The sequence below is a fragment of the Oryzias melastigma genome, linkage group LG22 (genome assembly GCF_002922805.2).
Source record: "Oryzias melastigma strain HK-1 linkage group LG22, ASM292280v2, whole genome shotgun sequence".
NCBI classification, from domain to species: Eukaryota; Metazoa; Chordata; class Actinopteri; order Beloniformes; family Adrianichthyidae; genus Oryzias; species Oryzias melastigma.
The window spans coordinates 13,469,332-13,491,686 of NC_050533.1; the positions used below are offsets into that span (position 1 = coordinate 13,469,332).

Here is a 22,355-nt window from a genome sequence, read left to right on the forward strand (position 1 = left end):
AGCGTCGCTCCATTCAAACAGCCGTGGGATATTGGTCACACAGACACAGGAAACCCCCCTCCTTTTCGGCAAATGAAATATGGCAGAGAGTAAAAAACACCTTGACGGACTGGAGCTCAGTAAGGTACGGTGTTGGCGTTGCAAATAAAAACTGACAGTTATTACTGAGAGTCGGATACTGAACACGTACGCGTGGTGTTATAAATGCTGTACACAAAACAGGCTCAACGAGCAGGGACGGTGCTACTTATCAAGCTAGCAGCCAGAAGCTGGCTAACCGCATTACTAGCTTCCAGAGGCTACAAACAGCGTTTTTTCCTCCCCAGATTGTTTTGAATCAGTGATTTGAATCTTTGTCTAAAACGCGATTTGTTTACGGAAGTGTGGGTTAATCTGGTATTTTGGTGTTTAGCTTGGTCTAAAACCCCGTTTTGCGAGTTTTTAAACATTGAGCATCAGTCCTAACTGTTTTCTTGAACGTCAGTGTGAAAGTTGTGTCTTTAGAAAATGAAACTAAACTTGCTAGGTATTTTTATTCACATTACGAACCATTTTTATTGTTTGACATTTTCACAATCTTGCTAGCTAAATAAAGCTGCTGTTTGTTTTGTTTGGTCTAATCTTCCATCACATTGACTTATTCCTGGACCTATAAAGGAAAACAAATTTGGAGAATTTTATAACAGTGTATTTTTTGTGTATATCTTCGATGCCGTCTGTATTTCAAGGGACTAGATGGGATGTAAATCTGAATTTAAAGACGGTTTAAATAATGTCATAATCTAATATAATTCATAGTGGATATTGGTTCATTTTGATCCAAGCGATGCATTGACTTAAAATCGATATGGGACATATTTAGCCAAAAATACAACCACTGTGACTCAGATAAATACCTGGTACTAAACAGCGCAGGTGAAATTTTTTAGATCGTTTCCTAAAGTTCAGCCCACTTTTAGTTTTTCCTTTATAGAAATAATTCAAACTGAACATTATTAGAACACGACCACACAAGTAATCACGTGTGTTGTCTGCTGTGATAGACATCTTAATTGTTTTATAGTAAAATAAACCCTTCAAGCCTCATTCCAAATAGTATTTTCCAGTATCGATTATAATTTATTAATTATGAAGTGATTTTATAATGGTTATAATGCTTCCTTTCACCTTATTATTTTTTATATGTTCCTGTTTTTCATCTCATTGGAATTCCTCCAACAAAGTTAAATCATCTCAGTTTTAAGATCCCCTCTTTCAATGTGGTAATTTATTGTAAACGTGCATCATTCTTTTAATTTTAAACTGTTCAGCGTTCTAATAATTTGTGTGAATTCAACACTTTGTAAACAGCCAACGTTTTTAGCAATGACCTTTTGTGTCGTTCGCTCCCTCCTCTCCCATGCAGACTGTCAGTGATCATCTTCTGGACGACTGTCAAGTCTGCAGGCTTCTACATAGTTATGTGGCCTGCTGATGACTGTGCATTTAGAGGCCCGAGTCTCTGCAGCGGGTTTGAATATTTGTCTTAAAGGAGGGATGATATGAGTCTACAACATTGTCCTAAGATGTTTTGCTTTTCATTAAAAAAACAAACAAAAAAAATCAAGTTCTAGTTATTGTTACCTTAAACCCAAACCAAGCTTCCTACATGCAAAACTTTACCCCATTTTGACCTTTTTTAAGGAAATGGCAAAACAAATCAAAGTTCAGTTTAGTTACTGTTTAAAAAAATACACAACTTTGTCTTTTTAGTGTTTTTTTATTTATTTATTTTTTTAAGATGGACTGTTTTAAGTCTCTGAGCAACAAGCTGCATTCAAAATATGTTACTTGTGTTTAATCAAATGTATCTTTAATCACATTAGCATTATCATTTCAGTTTTAAACAATTAAAAAAATTACTACCTATTTATGTCATTGCTCTGTTTCATCAGTGCTGGTTCTCATTTTAGACACAACAGTCCAACAATGTCAATAAACCAAAAATGTATCTGTATTTTTGGTCTCTAAAGTGATGCTTGTTTTCTCACAGGAATGGCAGCAGGCTTCAGACTGCAGAGCCGAGCTGCTCGGTTACCTGAAGGAGCAGGTGCCGCGGATTTTTTGTCTGCGGAAGGAGAACAGCCCCCAGGAGGAAGACGAGCTCCTGCAAAGTCTGCTCCTCCATCCTCTGGAGTGCTTCCTCTTTGGAGAGGATCCTCAGCAGGGCCTGGAGAAGCTCAAGCAGGGCAGCAGCACCTCCTCCCAGCTCTGTGGCCGTGTGTTCAAAGAGGGAGAGACTGTCTACTCTTGCAGGTTCGAAAGTAGCGCCTGGTGTTCTGTAATAAACAAATGAAACCTCTAAGGTTTGGTGAAATGCTGAAAATCTGTTCAGTATGAAACATGCAAATAAAGCAGCAAAGTCTCAAATTGAATCAGAGAAATAAGGAATTAGAATCAGTATTTTGAAGTGATATTAGTTTGGCCTCATTTTGGTTTGATTTAAGGAGAATCCTGTTACGTTCCAGTCAGGCTGAGTTCTAAAAGTGAATAATTAATAGGTTGTGTAGCGGGGCTGTGCAAATGTTGAGTCATCCTGCAGGATCTGCTGTCTTAGTCAGTGACGCTAAAGACATTTGAAAGTATTCTGGTTGGCAGAAATATTGAGAAAATGTGTACTTTTAACTTCAAATTAGCATACAGAAAAACTGATAATTTGTTAAAAATAAAAGTTATGCTGAAACCCGTCTTTGTTTTGTTTTAGGGACTGTGCAATAGACCCCACGTGTGTCTTGTGCATGGATTGTTTCCAGGATAGTGTGCACAAAAGTCATCGTTACAAGGTTTGTATATATATATATATAAACATAATTTTTTATGTTTTATAGATATTTAAAATACAAAGTACAAGTGTACTAATTTGCTGAGTTTCTATAAGCATTCCTAAATTTTGGTGTCATCACATAAACGTCACAAAATGTCAGATTATTCTCACACGACCAGCAGCTTTAACTCGCGTCATCCGTTAATTCGTCTTCAGTGACTGATGCATTTTATATCCCAGATGCACGCATCCTCAGGGGGGGGATTCTGTGATTGTGGGGACTTGGAAGCCTGGAAGATCGGTCCTTGTTGCTCCAAACATGACCCTGGAGCAGCCACTGCCATGGTAACGGTAAGTTATATAACGGGAAGACGGATGTAGGAGGGAGTGTTCTTGTCCCATTCTGTGTCAGTGAACCCCAGAATGCTTATTTTCCCATCTTAGTCCTGGATGCTGCTCATCTGGCTGTGACTGCAATAAACAAAGCAGATGCTATAGAAGGAATAAAGTAGAGTGTACACAGATAATTGTAATGATAATTGTGTGAAAATAATTGAAAATAACATGAAAGCTGGTATTCTGTGCAGGGATGACTTGCATTTACAGTTGCTATAGTGTCTGTGCAGATGTTAGACCCTGCTTTGCTGATCGGCGGTGTTTAGGCTCATTGATAAGATAGCGCTCTGAGCGTTCAGCAGACCTGAAGCTTGACAGCTCCGTGCCTGTTTCCATAAACAACAGGTGGTCCTGTTGACATTCTTGGCCTCAGTCTGACAAAGTGTTCTGTTTTTGCCACACGAGATCCGGAGTTGCATTTTACCTCATTACTCGTTTATGCAAACGCGTCAAATCACTTAGTTCTGCTTTTAAAAACCTTTTGCATCTTCACTCACTTGAGAGAAAACACCTTTTTTGTTTTCTTCGTGCGCCTTTCGTCTGATCTTTGCCTTTTTACCACCAAGAATTAAAGTTTTGTATAGCAACATTTCCACTTATCTATCAATACTTTTCCTTCTCCTATGAGGAAGTTTTTAGATTAAATAAATATGCTCATTAACTGTTAATGAAACAGGAAGTGAGACATTGTTTTAAGAACTCTTAAACAAACACATTTTATCAAACTAGCTTTTTTTATAAGATTGTTTGTGGATCAAACTGAGTGGAATTTAGTGTTCCACTTTGACAAATAAGCAACTTTTTACATCATTTTCTGCAGGATGAATGTGTTCTGGAGCCAGAGTTATGTGAACGCGTTGAGAAGCTGTTTCGAGTTCTGCTGCGCTACCTCACGGACTTCTTGGTGTGGGAGGAGAACTTTGAGCTTTCAGCTGAACTTCAGCCTGGGTATGGTGGTGCCAGATTTGATGAGACTACACTTATATGGCAAATGCTTTCTTTAGATTAAAATTACTTTTTTTTAAAGGACTAAAGAAAATGCGTACTACTGTGTGCTCTACAATGATGAGCACCACTCGTACGACCATGTGATCTACACCCTCCAACGCTCTGTTAACTGTAACCAGGAGGAAGCAAAAATACACACAACACTTATTGACAAAGAGGTATTTTGTTGTTTCTTTTTATTGTCACTTTCTATGCTATAAAAAAGAAGCTCACTGTATTTTATTACTTTAGGGTCGGCGGGCTGTGAAGCGGGGAACTCTTCGTTCTTGCCAGCAAGCCAAAGATCTCATCAAAGTAAATCTATTTCTTTGACCGTTTCCTTTTTATATCCCGACCTCACAAAATAAAAACCTCTCCTTTTCGGATTTACAGTCCAACTCGGAGCACATTTCGCTGCAGCCGCTGCGGGTGGAGATCCTTCATGCCGCAGTGATGGCTCATCAAACGTTTGCACTCCGCCTCGGCTCCTGGTTCCAGAAGATCATTGGCTACTCAGGTGTGGTAGCCACTCCTTCTAAACAGTAGTCGACAGGTGTTGGTTCTATTCCTAAGGTGCACAAACTGGTATGTCTACCAGTCTTAAGAGATCATGATACGGGAATAAAAGTCTGAAAGGTGTGTTGAAATGGTTGAACTTTCTGACCTGTGCCGTGGGCAAAGGATTGGAGTACAAACATTTTGCTCTGTTTTATCTGCTATACTATAAACAAAGAGAAACCGCCTTTGGGAAGCGGAACTGAAGATCAGAGGCAGAGTTGTGTGCATTTAGAAAGGACATGACTGCTGCCTCAGAGACCTGAACGACTTTAACAAGGCATTAAAAATATGCAGACTGTAACAGTTAATTTCTCGATAAAATAGTTCCTTGAGTTTTATTGTATTTTGATAAATGATGCAATTAGAAACTTTGATAGCCTGGTTCCTGGTAGTGATAGAACTTTGATCTCGTCATAAATTTATGCCAATTCAGTATAAAAGCCTACAGGCTGAATTACTATGATAATTTGTGGCGAGTCTCTGTTGTGTTGCGTTGACACAAAAATATACAATGTTTATTAATTTCTGGGGGATCCCAGAAATCCAAAATCCCATAGACTTCTCTTGAGAAATGAGCTGCTATTACTCAGTCATTCTGTTTGTCAGAATAACCGTTCTTGTTCTGGTGTCTCTTTTTAACATGTTCTTGCTAAAACTATTTTTTTTCATGATATATTTTCTTTATTGCAAGTTATTCAAGTTATAAACTGGCCAATCAGATGCCTCAATAAGAGCATGTGGTGCCCAGTGGACCCCACCTCAATCGTTTGAAGTGTTATATTGACAGATTCTCCCTCAGCTCACTCTCAGTGGAAGGGGTGTGGCTTCCCAACAACCTCTCTCCTGATTAGTGAGACTGATTGCCATAGAAATGATGACTCAGACAGACTCGGACCAATCACTGCTTACTAACATCCCAAAATGGCAAAATCTGTACCGCTGAAAAATGGCGACTAAATTTACTTCATTTCGTTGAACCCGAATTTCCTCAAGAAATCAACGCTTCCTAAAAAAAAATAAAAGCAGCATCAAAGTCGAATAATAAAAATGTTTTATTACATATTGATTAGAATAGCTTGAACATGAAAGGATGCACTGTATGAGGAAATCATGCGATGTGCGATACTAGCGATCAATATTGCGATTCATGAACCAAAAGCAAAACGACTAATACATCATTTCCATGGCTGCGCAATTGATTTATTTAAATAAAAGTCGACCTAAATTATACTGCAAGTTATATCTAAAGGTAAGACGTTGTTTGTTATGGAAACGCCGAAGAACAGTGATCTCCCCTTCTGGAAGTACTAGCAAAAACTAATATAGACAACAACGAAGAACAATGTAGGTAGTGTGCATTTGAGCTTTTTAAAAAACCTGACTGTTTTGTCTTTCTATGTCCATGTTTAAACAATTAAAGTAACCTTTTTCCTCGTTTTACGCCGCCTTTTGCAATATGCATATTGCACAAGGTGATGTTAAAAATGTTTGATTTATTTTTGAGGCCTAGTTGTTGGTTTTATTTAGTGATGCAGTTTTCTTTTCTGGTCTTTTTGTACTCAGCTGTACTCTATTTCTTGCAGTGGGCTTCAGGCAGGTGTTCTGCCAGGTAGCGCTAGAACCAAACGCAGACAGAGATCGGCCTTGTCTCATCAGTAGACTCATGTTGCATGATGCCAGAATGTACAAAGGTATGCAGATTTTCACTTATAGGGATAAACTGTTTATTTCACATGACTCTAACATTAAAACATGTTTCCTCATATCTTCAAGGAGCTCGCAAGATTGTACACGAGCTGATTTTCTGCAGTATGCTAATGGAAACAGAATTCAAGAGGCTTTTTGCAATAGAGTTCACAAAGGTGAGAAAACCTTAAAAAATGACATTTTTGATGGTTTTATTTACAGTAAATGTATGATTTCTGTCTTGTATTCAGTACTACAAGCAGCTACAAAAGGACTTCATCAGTGACGATCATGAAAGAAGTATATCCATCACAGCTCTGTCCGTTCAGATCTTCACTGTTCCCACACTGGTGAGTTTTCTTTTTATTTGTTTGCTTAAAGATTGTTTGAACAAAACGTACTTGGAGTAATTTTTGTCAACACTTCAACTCTCAGGAGAGTACTCGCAGTGCAAAACCAGATTTACAAACATTTCTTTCCTTGTGCTGCTTTTATTTTTTCCTTCTGTAGGCCCGACAGCTGATGGAAGAATGCAACGTCATCAAAGTGATAGTTGATACCATCATGGATCTGCTGCATGAACATCTTGACGACAACAATCGCTTTTTCTTTCTGGGCTACAATTCAGACAAGTTTACTCGCATCCAGATTATCTTCCACGACCTCAGGTGATCTATACATGTGGAGCTTTTTCCTTGTTTCGTTCTTTAGTTTTTTCCCCTCCCTTTTTTAAAGTATGTGTGTTCTTTGGTGGTAAGGTACGTTCTGATCAGCAAACCTTCAGTATGGACCCATCAGTTACGAAGACAGTTTCTGGAGGGATTCAGAGTCTTTCTTGGGCTTCTCAAATGCATGCAGGTACCAGAGTTACTTTACCAAGAATAGTAAAATCTCTAAAAGCAGCTTCTTTTAAAAGAAAAAGCTACATTATATCTATCTTTTTTCTTTTAGGGTATGGAGGAGGTGAAGCGGCAGCTCGGTCAGCACATTGCAGTGGAACCAGAGTGGGAAGCTGGTTTTACTCTTCAGATCCACATGCGCCACATTCTTTCCATCTTCCAGGACTGGTGTGCATCAGATGTAAGCATCTCCACACTTTTAAACTTTTAAAAAACATCATTATGCATATGATGCTCTTGGGCTTCATTGATGGCAAAGAGACATTTGCATTCAGCAATTTCAAAGATGCTTCAACATTGCAGTTGGAAACAAATGACTAAACAGTGAGACAGATAACTAATTCTAAGACAAGAAGAATGTCTTATTTTGAAAAAAAAAAAATGATGGTCCTCCCAATACGATGCCAAACTGTCAACATAACTTGGCGTCATGTATTTGATACATTTCCGCTTTTTCTTAAAACTGACTGACTTAATGCTGTGTTCCTAAAGTCGTCTCTGACCTGCTCTCTTTTAGGAGGAGATCTTGCTGCTTGCGTTTAAGGAGTGCCACACAGTTTTGACCCAGTGCACCAACCAGCCCTTCCGTAAGGAGGCCACTGACTTCTACATGTGCAAACACATCCTTCATGTTCGGCCGTACAAAGTTTCCCAGGAGCCTGTCAGCATCCACCTTCCCATCTCCAGGCTTTTTGCTGGTAGGAGAACTAACTATCCATTTAGTGTGGATTTCTAACTGTGTGAGTTATAAACCTGGTATTTTGTGATCTTTAGGCCTGTATGTGCTTTTGTGTGGGACTGGAGCGATCGAGCGTCTGGAAAATCCTGTAAGTGATTAAGAAAATCCTATTTTTTAGAATTAATTTGTTGGTTGTGTTGATTATGTATGTTAATCAGATAAATAATACATTTTGTGCTTAAAAATGAGTCGTTTTGAACAATTCTTATTCAAATGTTCTGCAGGAAAGCTATGACTTCACAGACCTCGCAGAGCATCCTCTGCGCTGCATCGTGCTGGCTGCTCAGGTCTCTGCTGAAATGTGGCGGAGAAACGGATTATCACTCGTCAGCCAGGTACGTTTTGTTTCTCTTTTAAAATCCTTCTTAAATTATTTATTAACTGAAATAAATAATAATAAATCCACATTGTATGAACAGGTCTACTACTATCAAGATGTAAAATGCAGGGATGAGATGTACGATAAAGACGTTATCATGCTCCAGGTGGGTACAAATTACACATGATCAGATTTTTGGCTTCTTTTGTTGAACATTTTTGGTCTGGGTGACAATAACTGGTTTGTGCTGTTCAGATTGCTGCTTCTAAAATGGATCCAAACCACTTCCTCATGCTGGTCTTGCTGAGATTTGAACTGTTTGAATACTTTAATGGAAGTTGTTCAAGTAAAGATCAGGTAAGTTGTCCCTAAAATATCAATAAATACATATACAAACTTCTCAAATAAGAGATGTTCACCTTTTTTTTTCTTTTTAGGATCAGTTGATGCACTGGAACCGTTTGACCGAGGAGATGCTTTACCTCTTAATCGTCATCATCGGTACATTCTCCAGTTTTTTCTGGTCCCTTTATGTTTGCAATGGAAATGATAGAATCCTTTCTTGTTTTCTGCGTCCAGGCGAGCGCTACGTCCCTGGGATCAGTCGGGTGACCAAAGAGGAAGTCACCATGAGAGAAGTCATCCACCTGCTGTGCATTGAGCCTATGGCACATAGCAGCCTGGTGAAAAGCTTATCAGAGAACGTAAGATGTGTTTTTTATGTTACATTTTAGATTAAACTTCAAGCCTTGAATAAAATAAGTTAAATAAAATGATTTTTAACTAGGAAAACTATGAAACGGGCCTGGAAACCATCATCTCCAAAGTTGCCACATTCAAGTAGGTTCACGTAGAAAGAATGACTAGTTTTGTGAATAATCCAGACATTTATTTAAATCTGTTTATGTTTCTTTTTCAGAAAGCCTGGAGTGTCGGGTCACGGACGATACGAAGTTAAAAAAGAGCGCCTCGTAGAATTCAACCCTTTCTTCTATCATTACTCAAAATCCCAGCATAGTAAGGTATGTAACATTTTAAATCCAAACGGACATTTTTCATGAAAGAGGACCTCATAGTTCATTTGTTTTAGGCTGAGGAGTCTCAAAAGAAGAGGAAAGCTAAAGAAGGCAGCGATAAAGGTGACTGATCATTCACGCCAGCACTTCCCTGTGTTTCAGCTGTGCTAACATCATGTTTGTGTTTAGCTCTGCCTCCCCCGGTGCCTCCAGCCTTTTGTCCAGATTTCTCACACATCGTGCGCCTCCTCAGCTGTGACATTATCGTGCACATCCTGAGGCACGTCCTGCAGAGAGCTGCAGAGGACCGGCCCACTCACTGGACAGAAGCCATGATTCAGAGGGTACACATCGTTATTTTACATCTAAATAAAAAAATTAACTTTTTGTTTAAATATTAATTTTTACACTTTTCTTCTTCAGGCTCTCCACCTGATCGGCCAGGCGTTGCTGGAAGAGAAAACGCAGCTTGAGGCGTGTTCTGTGGAGGAGGTGACCTTTGATTTCAGCTTGAAAGCCAGATGTGAGCACTAACATGGTTATCAATGCAGACTAAATCTGGTCTCAACTCCATGAGCTGTTTGTGACACGTCTGTTCTGGTTTTGCAGTGGTCGGCTCAGAACAGGAAAAATCCGTGTTCCATTTGTTGTCCAAGATCAAGACTCTGCCTTCCATTGATGCTCAAAAAGACATGATCATTTGGCTTCTACAGGTACGGATAGTCCAATTTAATATCTTTATACAATGTTATAAATGATTAGAGTTGCTTATGGAGAGAAAATAGATTAAATGGCAAAAAAAAAAGAAACTCTAAATATAATACACATGCGCGACAGTAAAATTAAGCAAGAATCGCTTGTTATGCACACACAAAATTACATTTATGCACAAATCTGATGTAAGACTCTTTTCACGTCTAAAAAAATTTTGTTTAAGTGAAGCATTTAAATGCTGGTTCATCAGTTTTCTTTTCTGCCGCTTTGAACTTAGATTGTGAATATTATCTGGTGAAACTTGACATTTTACCCATTTTTTTGCTAAAATAGATATTCCTGATAATTAATACAAAAAAAGTCTAAATATGTTTTTTTAAAGCACTCAACACTGAAGTTTCTCTGTTCTCAGTGCTGCCTCGGAGCTGATCATTCCCTGCCGAGCTTTCCCTAAAGCGCAGCTCCGAGGCAGCGCGGGAAAAATACAGTAACTTTAGTGTTGAGTGTTTAAAAAAAAACACATTCAGACTTTTTTGTATTAATTATCAGGCATATCAGTTTAAGACAGTGGATAAGGTCATGTTTTACCAGATATTTTCACAATCTAAGTTCAAAGCGGCTGATGAGAAAAAAACTCTGATGACCCAGCATTTTAGCAGCATTTAAACGCATCACTTATGGAAAAGAGTCTCACATCGTAAATGTGTTTTTTTGTGTGTGCGTAACAAGCGATTTGTGCGTAATTTCTAATGATTTGTGTATGTAGTTAGTTTCAAGTTGTTGTCATTTTAAGTTGTTCATGTGTAAATTGTATTTTGTATTATTTTAAATTTTATAATTTTTTGTACAAAATGTATTGGTTACAAATCAAGAATTACGCACGCACAAATCCAAAGTTACCACAAATTGAGCTGAGTCTACTTTCTCTCCAGAGTTGAACCATGTTTTGAGTCCTTTTTTCTCTTGTAGATGTTTGACATAATCAAGTGCCTTAGAGAGAATTCCAGCCCAACTGTATCAATGGCCACAGAAAGCTCTAAGCCAGAAGAGGTAATGAAGAAAAACTGAAGAGAAGTTGCTAAAAAAAGAGCAAATATGACAAGAAACTTATATCTATTTATTGATGTTTTTATTGATGATTTATTGATCCAGAGCGCACAGGACAAAGAAAAAGCCGAGCGGAAGAGGAAGGCGGAAGCAGCTAAGCTACATCGAAAAAGAATCATGGCCCAGATGTCAGCAATGCAGAAGAACTTCATTGAGTCGAACAAGATGCTGTACGACAACATGCCTGAAAGTGGCACCCAAGGGGAACCGGCTCCAGCCACACAGAGGTAAACTAATCAGAAGATTCCACGACTGTTTTGTAAAGTCTGATGCTGATTCTTCTTTTTGGAATGGTTTCTGCAGTTGTGCCGTAAAGCAGAAGGAGCTTTGCGTAGCCATTGGACCTCAAAGAGGGTCCACCCAGGCGGAGCGGGAAGTTCTCACCTGCATTCTTTGCCAAGAGGAGCAGGAGGTTTTACCACACGCTCCTGCCATGGTGCTGACGGTGTGTGTGCAGAGGTCCACAGTGCTGACTCAGTGCAGAGGAAAGATACCGACCATCAAAGCAGATGGTTAGTCTTGTTTCACTAATCATTTTATTTTCACTCTAAGCTGTTAATAATCATTTTCCCTGTAAAGGATCGGGAACGTATCCTCTCTTTACGCCTCCGAACTTGGCCATTGGGACCCACACTGGCAGCTGTGGGCATGTCATGCATGCTACATGTTGGCAGAAGTGAGTAGATAATAGAAAACTTTCTTAAATTTAATATAATATTTTGATTACACATTTCATTTTTGCATTTTATTTCCCCCCCATCAGGTATTTTGAGGCAGACCAAAATACAACCAGGAACCGGCTCCACGCTGAGCTCATCATTGATTTGGAAAACGGAGAGTACTTGTGCCCACTGTGCAAGTCTCTGTGCAATACTGTGGTTCCTCTCATTCCATTAGAACCTCTGTCATTTGACTAGTAAGTCTGAGAACAAGGAACATCCTAGTACATTTGCACGTTATAAGATTGTTGTCGTTTTTTTCTTTTGTGTAGTGAAAATGCAGGAATAATCGGGCAACATTTGAATCTGCCTCACTGGATCCAAGTCCTCACCTCCAGGATTAAAGGCTTGAAGTCACTCAGTCAGGAGAGCGGTAAACAACCATTAAACAGGCTGTAATCTGCAAAAAAGATGGATTTTAAAAATGTAACTTTTAAATAACATCTTATAGATTTGAATACAGATGGAAGCAGCTCCACTGGTACGTGTGGGGACGGCCAACCAGACTTCAGATCCATTTTGAGCTTCGGAGTACAAGAACCGTGAGCATCACAGTCAGCTTATTCCTCACAGGTGCTTTTCTGTCCTGTTCTCACCTTTTTGAAACGTTTCCATTCAGGAGGAAGTTCTCAGACAGCGTCGCTGAGATGCTGGTTGTGTGTGCCACCACAGTCCACCGAGTGGGACTGAGGACAGCACCCAATGAGCTGTGTCCTCTGGTGCCTGTCATGGCCTGGAACACATGTGCCTTCACAATTCACGCAATAGGTACAGGAAAACTTCCTCTTTTTCTTTTGATTTTGTATGACAAGCAGCATTTCTGAAAGGATATTTCCTCGTTTTTTCAGAAAATGTTTTGCAGGCAGAGGAAAAGCCAATATTTGGATCTTTACAAAATAGACAGGTGGGAGGTTGGATAGTTGTACTCAAAAGAAAGCAGATGATGATGTAAATGATTGAAATGTGTTTGTTTCTGTAGCTTGCAGGTCTGAAGGCGATTGTTCAGTTTGCAGCATCACAGAGACTCAAGTGTTCTCAGGCGGTTGTTCAGCGGCACTTCACAGACATGATGGGAGGTATGGAGTCTTCACAGTGTAGATCAGCTAATGTCTTCTGTTGAATAAGGGAATTTGATTTGCTGGTTTTGCCAAAGCTTTTTGCAGATATTTGGAGTTTTAAATATTTACACCAACCTGTTATGGTTGCCTTCCTCCTTTGGTTTTATTACAGTTTCTCTTGGAAATCAGAAATATTTATGCTGCATTTTTGTCAAATTGGTTATTAATATAATAATAAGCTTTTATTTTTGGATACAGTGAGATTTGTTACTCAGATGTTGCTATTTTGCATCCTGTCTTGTGTGATATCTGCAGCATCTTTTTGTAAAAAGTGTATTTTTCTATTTGCACTTTAGCAATTTTGCACTATTATTTCAGGAAATAACCTTCAGTTTGTCAAACGTTTCTCTAAAGTTCTAATAAAATATGTGCTTATTTCATAAAACGTCCTCAATGAAATCATAAAAGCTCATCTCACTAGTACAGAGTAGAGTTCAACTTTGGGTGTAGCTGCTCATGGATAGATCTTGATTTTCATGCTGTCTGGTCTATTTGATCGTTTACATTTTGAACGGCAAGGAAATTAATATTTTTGGGGCTTTTTCAAAATTTCTCATCAGATTAATGATAATGACACTTGCCTTAATCCAGATTCATTTTTTCTTCAGTCTTACTTCCTGCTATGAGCAGAAAGAACACACCTTCCATCCTGGAGGTAGACTTTTTCCATCTCCTGGTAGGTCACTTCATATTCTCTGGTATCGTCTGATGCAAGTTTAAGATGAGAAGCTAGTTTAGATGGTTTTCTGTTTTCTAAATAATTGTTTATTTGTCTTTAACATAAAGAACATCCGTATTTTAAGAGCATATGCATGATCAGGAAATCAACTTTTATGGGGTCTTCTTGTCAACTCTTTAATTTATTTCTTTTTCCTCAGGTGGGATTAGTTTTGTCCATGCCCTCGCTGTATCAGGAAGAGGCTGTGGACTTGGATCCTTCCTCTGTGAGCGCTGCCTACAACCACCTGTACATCTTTCATCTGGTTACCATGGCTCACATGCTGCAGGTCCTCTTAACATCCACAGGTAACAGTCTGCATGAATAATTATTTCAATCAGCTAACCCACATCAGTCACTAGTAAGGATTTAAAGTGTGTAATTATTCCGATTTCTGTGCAGATTTTCCTCCTGCAGCTGATGGAGAGGAGACAGAGGAGGCACGAGCGGCGGCAGAGTTGTACACCGTGGTGTCAAAGCAAACTGGAAGGTTGGGATTTGGTTTTAAAATGTGTTTTGTCTTTAATTTAATAAACACTGATGACCTCATAAAGTTAGATTTGTCTTTAATTCCTGAAAATCGCCTTGTTTTGGTTGCTACTTTCTTCTCTGCACCCCTCTTATTCATTCAGACTTGGTAAATATTATTTAATTAAGAATAGTATTTGTTTCAATTTTAAAAATGCTAGGTTTCAGAAGATTTTTATAACTAAGTCTTACCATGTTAGCAGCAGAAACATGTATAATTTTAGCTTTTGTTCCACTAGACATGTTATAAAAAATGTCAACAGTTGTTTTTGTCGTTTCAGATTATGGTGCAGATGAGAATACTCCTGGTTTTTATTAGTTTGTTTTCTACGCTCATTCTCGCTCTTTAATATTTGATATCTTTGTCTGATGTCTTCAGGCTAATTCCGGATTTATCGGGGAGCTCCGTAGCACAAAGAGTGAAGAAGGGAATCGAGCCTTTCCTGCGCTGTGCTGCTCTCTTCTTCAATTACCTGACGGGAGTGCATCCCCCTGAGGAGCTCTCTCAAACTTCTGGTATTTCAACCAGTAATTAACTGAATAATCACGAGGTGGAGCTTAGTTAACAGTGTATTAATGCCATTTATTTGTGTTTTGGATGCAGTAACTTCCCAAGGACAGATGGAGGCACTATGCAGCTACTTGGCACTTCCCTTCAATGTGTTTCAGCTTTTCCAGGACTACAGAGACACCATTTCTCCTTTGATCCAAAGGTAGAGGAACACACTTATGGAACAATTTGAAATTCACAAGTTTTTAAATGCTGAAAAATGTTTTTTATTCTTTTATTAGGTGGTGTGGAAGCCCAGCTGTCGCCAAAGCCTTAAAAGGCAAAACCCAGACTGTCAGGTTAATCATTGCTTTTGTATTATTCTTTAATTCATTTATTTTTTATAAAACCAAATCATTTCATTAAAAATTGTCCCAAAATCCTCACATTTTCACAGATATCCCAGGAGAAGGAATCGTTTGATTGATCTTCCAGAGGATTACAGTGTTCTCCTTAACCAAGCCAGCCATTTTCAGTGAGGAAAACACTTTTCTTTTTGCTATCCTTCTATTTCTTATCCATATTAACTTTGTTTTCCTCACCTATCACTCTCTGTCAGGTGTCCAAAATCTACAGACGATGAAAGAAAGCAACCGACTCTGTGCCTTTTCTGTGGAGCGATGCTGTGCTCGCAGAGTTCCTGCTGCCTCAGTCAGCTTGACGGGGAGAAAGTGGGAGCCTGCACAGCTCATGCTGCTACGTGTGGAGCTGGAGTGGGCATGTTCCTCAGGTTGGAGTTAGATTTTGGCTCTACTAAGTTACAAAATGAAGCACACTCTCTCCATTAAATTAAATACGGTGTTATTTTGTTACCAGGATAAGAGAATGTGAAATTGTCCTGATGGCAAGTAAATCTCGAGGAAGCACATACCCAGCTCCGTACTTGGATGATTACGGGGAGACCGATCCTCATCTTGGGTAAGGATTTGAAATTAAGGTTGTGTCTTAATTCCTTTACTACAAGTGTGATATATACTTTTGTTCTAATTTGATATTGATTTTAAATTGTGGTTCAATATTTAAATAAAAAACAAATCATTCAGAAATGTTAGTTCTGTAACAAAATAAAAAGTTTGTATCAAAGAAGCATGTTAAATTAAACGGTTCTGTGCTTTTTGGTGACGTAATGTGTAACATACTGAACATGGAGTCTGATATTTGCCACATTGCAAACTCAAAACACTTTTAATAGAATATTTAAATAGTTTTTGATGAAACTTGAGAAACATCAGCTTCATGTTCACAAAACAAATTGATTGATTGATTGATTGGTTTGTTTCAAGCAATTTTTAGCAATAAATTAAAGGAAAAAGACAAGAAAATAAATAGAAAAATCAAATCTATTTAAGATAGTAATTTATGAATTGAGTAGAACAATAAATAAAAGAAAATGACACATTTGCATTTATACATATGGTACAGACATGGTGTATTGAACCCATTAAATAGAGTGATTTTAAAAAAGTTTGATTGGATGCTTAAAAGGAATTGGAAGCAGCTAACTTCTATGATTAAGACCGTCCCTGCTGTGACACATGGAGGAGGCGGGGTTAAGTTGTGGGGCTACTTTACTGCTTCTGCCACAGATTCATAATCATGTTGGGTTTTCCGTCAATTCTTAGTAATCGGTAACAATTTGGTTCACGTGTTTCCAATTTAGCCGATTCAATTTTGTTGAGACATTTCACAGTGTTGACACACATCTCTTGTGTTTTTCCATTTTCAGAAGGGGCAATCCGCTTCACCTTTGCCCCGAGCGCTACAGGAAGCTGAACCAGCTGTGGCAGCAACACTGCATCCTGGAAGAAATCGCCCGCAGCCTGGAGGTGGTCAACGTTATGTTTCCCTTCGAATGGCAGATGTTGTGATAATTGCTTTGAAATGCGCAGCACTGCACAATCTAGTGCTCCTGAAGCACAAATAGACACGCACAGATGCATTTATACACTAACCCCAGGCTTAAGTAGAGAGGCGAGTTTACCGAAGAGGAGAGAAGAATGGCAATTTAACCCAAGTCGCCTTTTTAGTTCGTCTGCGGTGAGTTTTTGCTGGTGTGAAGCCTTCTGTTTAAAAAAATACATGAATTAACACTTAAACCTATTTTTAGTTTTTTTTTCCCCATTTCTTTAAGCTTTTTTTTAAATAAGTTATTCTTGTTTTGGTACATTGAACTGTTAACCCGAGCATGGCCACAAATGCAACACCTTTTGCTTTTGCCTCTTCAATGTAAATATGCTCCAAAATATCAATTTGTCTCACCTTTAACCACGTAGAAATGTATGTAAAGAACTGTATTTTACTATTTACTCAACCAACTCGCCTATGACTTGCCTTTGACAAGCACGCAAACCTATTATACGCAGTCATTTCTCCACTGTCTTTTAAAACAAATTGGCCATATTTGTATTGAATTCCTTAAAACCTTAAAGCCACAGTTTAATTAAAAGAATGCATCAAAACTTTTGAATGGAGATATTTAAGGCAATTTTTGGTGGTAAAAAATCCAAACAACATGCAACCAATACAAATGTTTTTCCTTTTTTATTTTGAAGAGTCCAATATCTTTCAGTTTCTTTCCTATTCCTGGAAAAAAAAAAGAAGTGTGATCATAAAGTTTCTTCCTTTTTATCCTTTTGGACAATTTTTCCTGACTTCCAGGCTGTGGCCATAAAGGTGCACAGCAACCTGCTAACCATGTGTTTCTGTGTGCTGAAGAAACAAACCTTTAAGTATTAAAGAATTTATGTAAACGAGAAATGCATTGCTGTCAGCAGAATAAAGGAATGACGAATTCAAATGTTTGGTTTTTGTGGTATTTAAGAAAAAAAGTATTTTTCACTTTTTTCTTCTAATGAAAGTTGATTGATCCTTTTTTCCCAAATTATTTCTAACAATATCAAAGTTGCAAAAATCCAAATAAAAAGAAACAAGAAGTAAGAAAAAAAAAACTTTTGTTTTTTTTCTTTTTTATCTGAATATTTTGTGTCTCTTTAAGCCTCTCAAATGCAGTTAAATCACTTCTGTGTTTTTGTTATCAAACAACAACAATAATATCAAGTATTTCAAGTTCTCATTTTGATTCAAGTGTCTCAACTTGCAGGAGTAAGGACTTGTTTTGGCCCCTTTTTGCAAAACCATGCAGGCAACGGTATCACATGTAAAAAGATGAAAACAGATGTTCTAGACGAGTGTATAAAAATGTAGATGTTGCATTAAAAAATACAGTACAACTTGGATTGATGACAAACACCCTATTTAGGGAAAACATATCAGATACAGATATATAATTCATGTTTTGTTGTGTATTTTTATGTGTTAATGAGTAGAGTAGTAATATTTCTTTCCTAGAGTACACCAAACTTTCTATCAGGTGAAAAACTGACACAAATGCAGGATTAGATTAAACTTTTTTCATTTGTTCATATTGTGATGATTTAAAGGTTATTCTTTATTTGATCAGAAAAATGCATTAAGTGATATTCTTGAATACTAGTAGTTTATTTGATCAAATCTAGACTGGACCCCTGTAATGCACTCTAAATAAACACAAAATTCCGATCAGTCAAATTCAAATCATTCTTTGATGTTTTTAAAGCTCTTTACTCTGTTCAGTTTTAATGAGGTACAGTCCTGGTAGACTGTTGTAGTCCTCTGGACAACATCTGGAAGTTCCAGATCTAAATCTTAAGTCGTTTTTGTTGCTTGTGCAATATTCTGAAACCCTTTAACATTCCTGCTCTTAGAATTTTTAATTTAGATTAAACACTTTAGAGTCCTTCTGAATTTTAATATCTAAACAGGGAAGTAAAAATACTTTTGTCTTATTTTTTGTCTTGCAACACATAATCTTATAGAGTTTTTCAATAGCAAGATTATTAAAATTGAAGGAAACATGTCTTAGTGAATATAATTTTTTTTTTAAAATAAGAATTTGTTGATAGACCAACTTTTTATACTCCCATTTGTAGATTTTTTTTAGATTATTAAAAAAAATCTGCCAGTGGGGTAGAATTTTTGACCTTGTTTTTGCACTATAGTAGCTCAAAAAACATTTTTAAAATGTTTTAATGCAGTTTTGGCTCTATTGTATTTAAGCCACTTGTTTTTATGAAATTTTGGCCAACCGTATGTTGCATCTAAGTAATGTAAAAATCAATTTTGATTGTGTTTTGTTGTTTAACCAAAGTTTTAGCCTCCTGACATCTGCAGCTAAAGTAATGTGGGTTTACATGCTGTAATCATGTTCGTCACAAAAAACCAACAAACTCCAGGCCTTGATACGTTGTTTTTTAGGTATAGTCTGACATTCTGAAAAATTATTGAAACAATTCTGCTAAAAGAGAGAGTTCACTGCGCTGTTGGTCTCCTGGAAGCCTAACTGGCTTCTTTGATGGTCTTTGGGGGAACGTTGTCTGGGCCATAGTGAGCCTTCGATGTGGACGGGACGTCAATGTTGGGGTCTCCGTTCTTGGCTGTATCGATGTGGTTGTTCTTGCCAAGGCTCTTGATGATGTTCAGGTTGATGCGGGCCGTTTCCATGAAGCTGTTTTCCAGGAGCCAGCCGTCAGATTCGGAGTCGGGGTCTCCCTGTCTCAGCACGTTTTCCAGCGAGGTCTGAAGGTATCGAACCCCTGTCAACACTGAGAGCTGCAAACAGGACGGGAATCCAGGTTACAGAGGAAATGATGATTTAAAAAAAAGTAGCAGGTGCTCACCTCAAACAGCCACGTGATGAGGACTGTGAGGCCAATGGACTGCATGATGTCGGTGTAATATTCCAGCAGGGCCTGGCGGCAGCCTTTCATCCACAGGTTCAGTTCCTCCGTCTGGTGCTCGTAGTTGTAGTGAGCAGAGTTGTTGGTGACCTGCTGCTGGATGCAGGGACGTGGAGAGTTGATGTTGCAGCAGCTGAACGGAACTCCATCCATCAGATACTTCCCTTCAACATTACTCCTTAATCGACTAGAAAAACAGGAACAAACAGGATTCAGGATCATTAAGACAGTAACGTCTACATTTCAAAGGCTTTTAAGATCTTAAAAGGCCAAAGAAACATGCATAATCATATCTTATTAACCTTGGATGTCCAAACATGTTCTGGATTTTGTGTGGGTAATTCATCATTTTCTTTGGCTTTTATCTTAGACTTTTACATCTAGATCTTAAGAACCGGATTACTGCATCATCCATAGTTGCTTAGAAATGGATTGGATTTGCCTAAAGGATGCATAGATGAAAGAAACCAACAAATATTAGCTCCCTTGGTACTTCTTTTATGATAGAAACCCCTGTTCCTAATGTGTCTGTTTACTTACTCAACCACATGCTGTTGGGACATGTCCAGGTAGCGGTTGCTTATCCACTGGATCTGAAACCAGTCCTTGTAGCCGCTGTTCCCACAGCACTGGAACTGGATCTGCAGCATGTCCACGGTGCGTTTCAGGAAGCACCGTCCTGGTATGTCTGTGTCCTTATAAAACCTCATGGCTTGTGTCAGCCCCAAAGCCAGAGACTCCTCCAGTTCACCACGCATGCTGTAGCACATCAGAGCCCCCACCAGCACGCAGAAGGTAAAGAAAAAGGTGCACACTATGTAGGGAAGCATGATCAGCTTCCAGCGCAGGAACTTTGTCGTGTCCACACAGTCGTAGCAGATCTTCCCGCCAAGGAAGTTGATGGCACAAGCGATGAGCCCCACAGCTATTAGCATGTTGGGCACATACTGGATGTCCCTCTCAGCCATCAGCTCCACTCGTTTGTTGATCTCCACTTTAAGGTAGAGTCCCAGGGCGAACAGGATGACCCCTGTCACCACCGAGATCCAGTTGAGGATCCACAAGACCTGAGCCAGTTTGTCCCTCTTGGTCTTGGTAAACTTAACTCTTAAGACCGCCATTGTCTGTCTCTTCTCTAGTCATTCCTTTAAATCCAGGGTGGGATTAAAGGTTGGAGACGAATAAAGAAGGGGAAAGGAACAGGTTATCCTCCATGCTGTATGTGGGATCAAGAGGAAGGGGTTTGGTTGTACATTTCTCTGAAGATCTTTTCATAAGCAGCTTAGCCCGGTCGACACGACTGATATCTTGTGGGCGATGCATTGTGGATGCACTTGAGGAGAAAGTACACAAAACATTTGTATAAAAGCTGTTTTTTTACAGATAGACAAAAGAACTGATAGTCTTCAAACTAAAAACAAGATCTACATCCAATGAGATCAAAAAAAGGGTAATTATTTACACTTAACGGACATTTTCATAGCCAAAAATCCACCAATCAAAGTTTGAGAAGCACAAAATACTATCAGATAAAGAGTGAATTAATCAAAAATTGCTGGTCTTACCTCAGCTTTGACATGCAACATGTCAATTTTTCTAAAGACTTTTCATGGTTAAATTGTTTGGCTGAGTGGTCGCACAGGCGCTGATACCACAAAGGCAGCCACAGCAGCATCAGAGTGAGAATAGTAGTCAAGTCCTGACCCTCCTTCTAATCTCCTTTAATCATTAATCAGCCCTGCGCCCCACAAGGGATTTGGACCCGCCTTCTGCCACCTACGCAAATCTGAGTGTCCGAGCTCTGTAAAAGTAATGGTGAATGATGCTGGTGTGCATCCTTAAATTAGGCATTTAAGGCCCAAACATGAGAATACTTTTCCTTCTAAAGTATATCTACCATATGAATATTTTTATTTAAATAAGAAAACAATAAAAATAAAAAAATTAGACTGAAAGCAAAGTGTGAGCTGAGAACATGGTTTTTACATAGACTCCTCCCTCTGATGGTTTAACAGAAAACATCCCAAAAAAAACTTAGATATCTATCAGGAAAGGGGAATTGTGGGTAAAAAGACAATGACACAGACATGGTAGAAAATATGCTTCTTTACTGCCTCCTGCTGACAGAAATGCTACAGCAATGGCGAAATCATGATGAAAGAGTTTTTAGAAGAGATTTTGACTCAAAAGTGGTAAAGATTATATTTAAAAAATGTAACTACATACAAAAAGGAAGAAAAAAAAGAGATCAGGCAAAAAATAAACAAATAGATTAAACTTTGGCAACTTATAGCACTAAATCACAAGTTTAAAGAGACTTTCTACTGTTTATAATCATAGTTTATCTCATATTATTTTAGGATTTATGACAAACTGTGCAAAAAAAGATGTCAACTTGAAGTTTTCAAAATAAAAGAGGGAGATGGTGTATTTGCTCTAATTTTTTTATTTTATTATTTTCTTTATCAGTGCAAAATTTTGTTAGCTTTATTCAATAAAACATTACAGCTTTCCATTGTTTCACACATTTGTTTACTTTTACAGGAAATGACAGAAATACCAAAATACCACTAAACTGCTTTTGTACAATCATTTTTATCTTGTAGCATTCCAAATATTTTTGAGCCTTTGGGATATTAAAAAATACAACTCCGAACTGCTTTAATGATTACAGATGAGAACAAATGTCCGTAAAGGTTTTGGGTTTAGAAATTAAACGGATT

The 22,355-nt window shown here is 38.3% G+C and overlaps 2 protein-coding genes across 2 annotated transcripts; one reads left to right on the plus strand and one right to left on the minus strand.

Moving 5' to 3' along the window:
- Position 1: 1 nt before the first annotated feature.
- Positions 2 to 17,654, plus strand: ubr1 (ubiquitin protein ligase E3 component n-recognin 1). Its single transcript, XM_024292304.1, has 47 exons — positions 2 to 124; positions 2,033 to 2,295; positions 2,744 to 2,822; positions 3,044 to 3,154; positions 4,020 to 4,147; positions 4,227 to 4,365; positions 4,439 to 4,501; positions 4,580 to 4,703; positions 6,328 to 6,435; positions 6,518 to 6,606; positions 6,682 to 6,780; positions 6,941 to 7,098; positions 7,189 to 7,288; positions 7,382 to 7,510; positions 7,847 to 8,027; positions 8,104 to 8,156; positions 8,293 to 8,403; positions 8,488 to 8,553; positions 8,643 to 8,744; positions 8,825 to 8,888; positions 8,967 to 9,091; positions 9,175 to 9,227; positions 9,307 to 9,409; positions 9,478 to 9,526; positions 9,593 to 9,747; positions 9,827 to 9,926; positions 10,013 to 10,116; positions 11,087 to 11,167; positions 11,270 to 11,451; positions 11,528 to 11,736; positions 11,804 to 11,900; positions 11,988 to 12,140; positions 12,216 to 12,316; positions 12,395 to 12,485; positions 12,563 to 12,711; positions 12,792 to 12,847; positions 12,923 to 13,019; positions 13,670 to 13,737; positions 13,940 to 14,087; positions 14,182 to 14,269; positions 14,687 to 14,823; positions 14,912 to 15,020; positions 15,100 to 15,156; positions 15,255 to 15,332; positions 15,417 to 15,587; positions 15,674 to 15,775; positions 16,584 to 17,654. Exons 1-47 carry the CDS (start codon positions 80 to 82, stop codon positions 16,723 to 16,725), a joined length of 5,217 nt encoding a protein of 1,738 aa, XP_024148072.1. The 5' UTR covers positions 2 to 79; the 3' UTR covers positions 16,726 to 17,654.
- On the minus strand, positions 16,999 to 22,355 carry prph2la (peripherin 2-like a). The gene is made up of 4 exons (XM_024292434.2): positions 21,198 to 22,355; positions 20,173 to 20,965; positions 19,573 to 19,819; positions 16,999 to 19,504 (listed from the first exon to the last, which is right to left on the minus strand). Exons 2-4 carry the CDS (start codon positions 20,751 to 20,753, stop codon positions 19,232 to 19,234), a joined length of 1,101 nt encoding a protein of 366 aa, XP_024148202.1. The 5' UTR covers positions 20,754 to 20,965; positions 21,198 to 22,355; the 3' UTR covers positions 16,999 to 19,231.

Bases quoted from the DNA above. Each gene is read 5' to 3' on its own strand.
- ubr1 (XM_024292304.1), top strand. From the start codon at position 80: ATGGCAGAGAGTAAAAAACACCTTGACGGACTGGAGCTCAGTAAG. The intron at 7,099-7,188 runs GTGATCTATACA...TTTGGTGGTAAG, and splicing joins ATTATCTTCCACGACCTCAG to GTACGTTCTGATCAGCAAAC. The intron at 8,554-8,642 runs GTGGGTACAAAT...TGTGCTGTTCAG, and splicing joins AAGACGTTATCATGCTCCAG to ATTGCTGCTTCTAAAATGGA.
- prph2la (XM_024292434.2), bottom strand. From the start codon at position 20,753: ATGGCGGTCTTAAGAGTTAAGTTTACCAAGACCAAGAGGGACAAACTG. The intron at 19,820-20,172 runs GTAAGTAAACAG...CTGTTTTTCTAG, and splicing joins TCCCAACAGCATGTGGTTGA to TCGATTAAGGAGTAATGTTG. The intron at 19,505-19,572 runs GTGAGCACCTGC...TCCTGTTTGCAG, and splicing joins TCATCACGTGGCTGTTTGAG to CTCTCAGTGTTGACAGGGGT.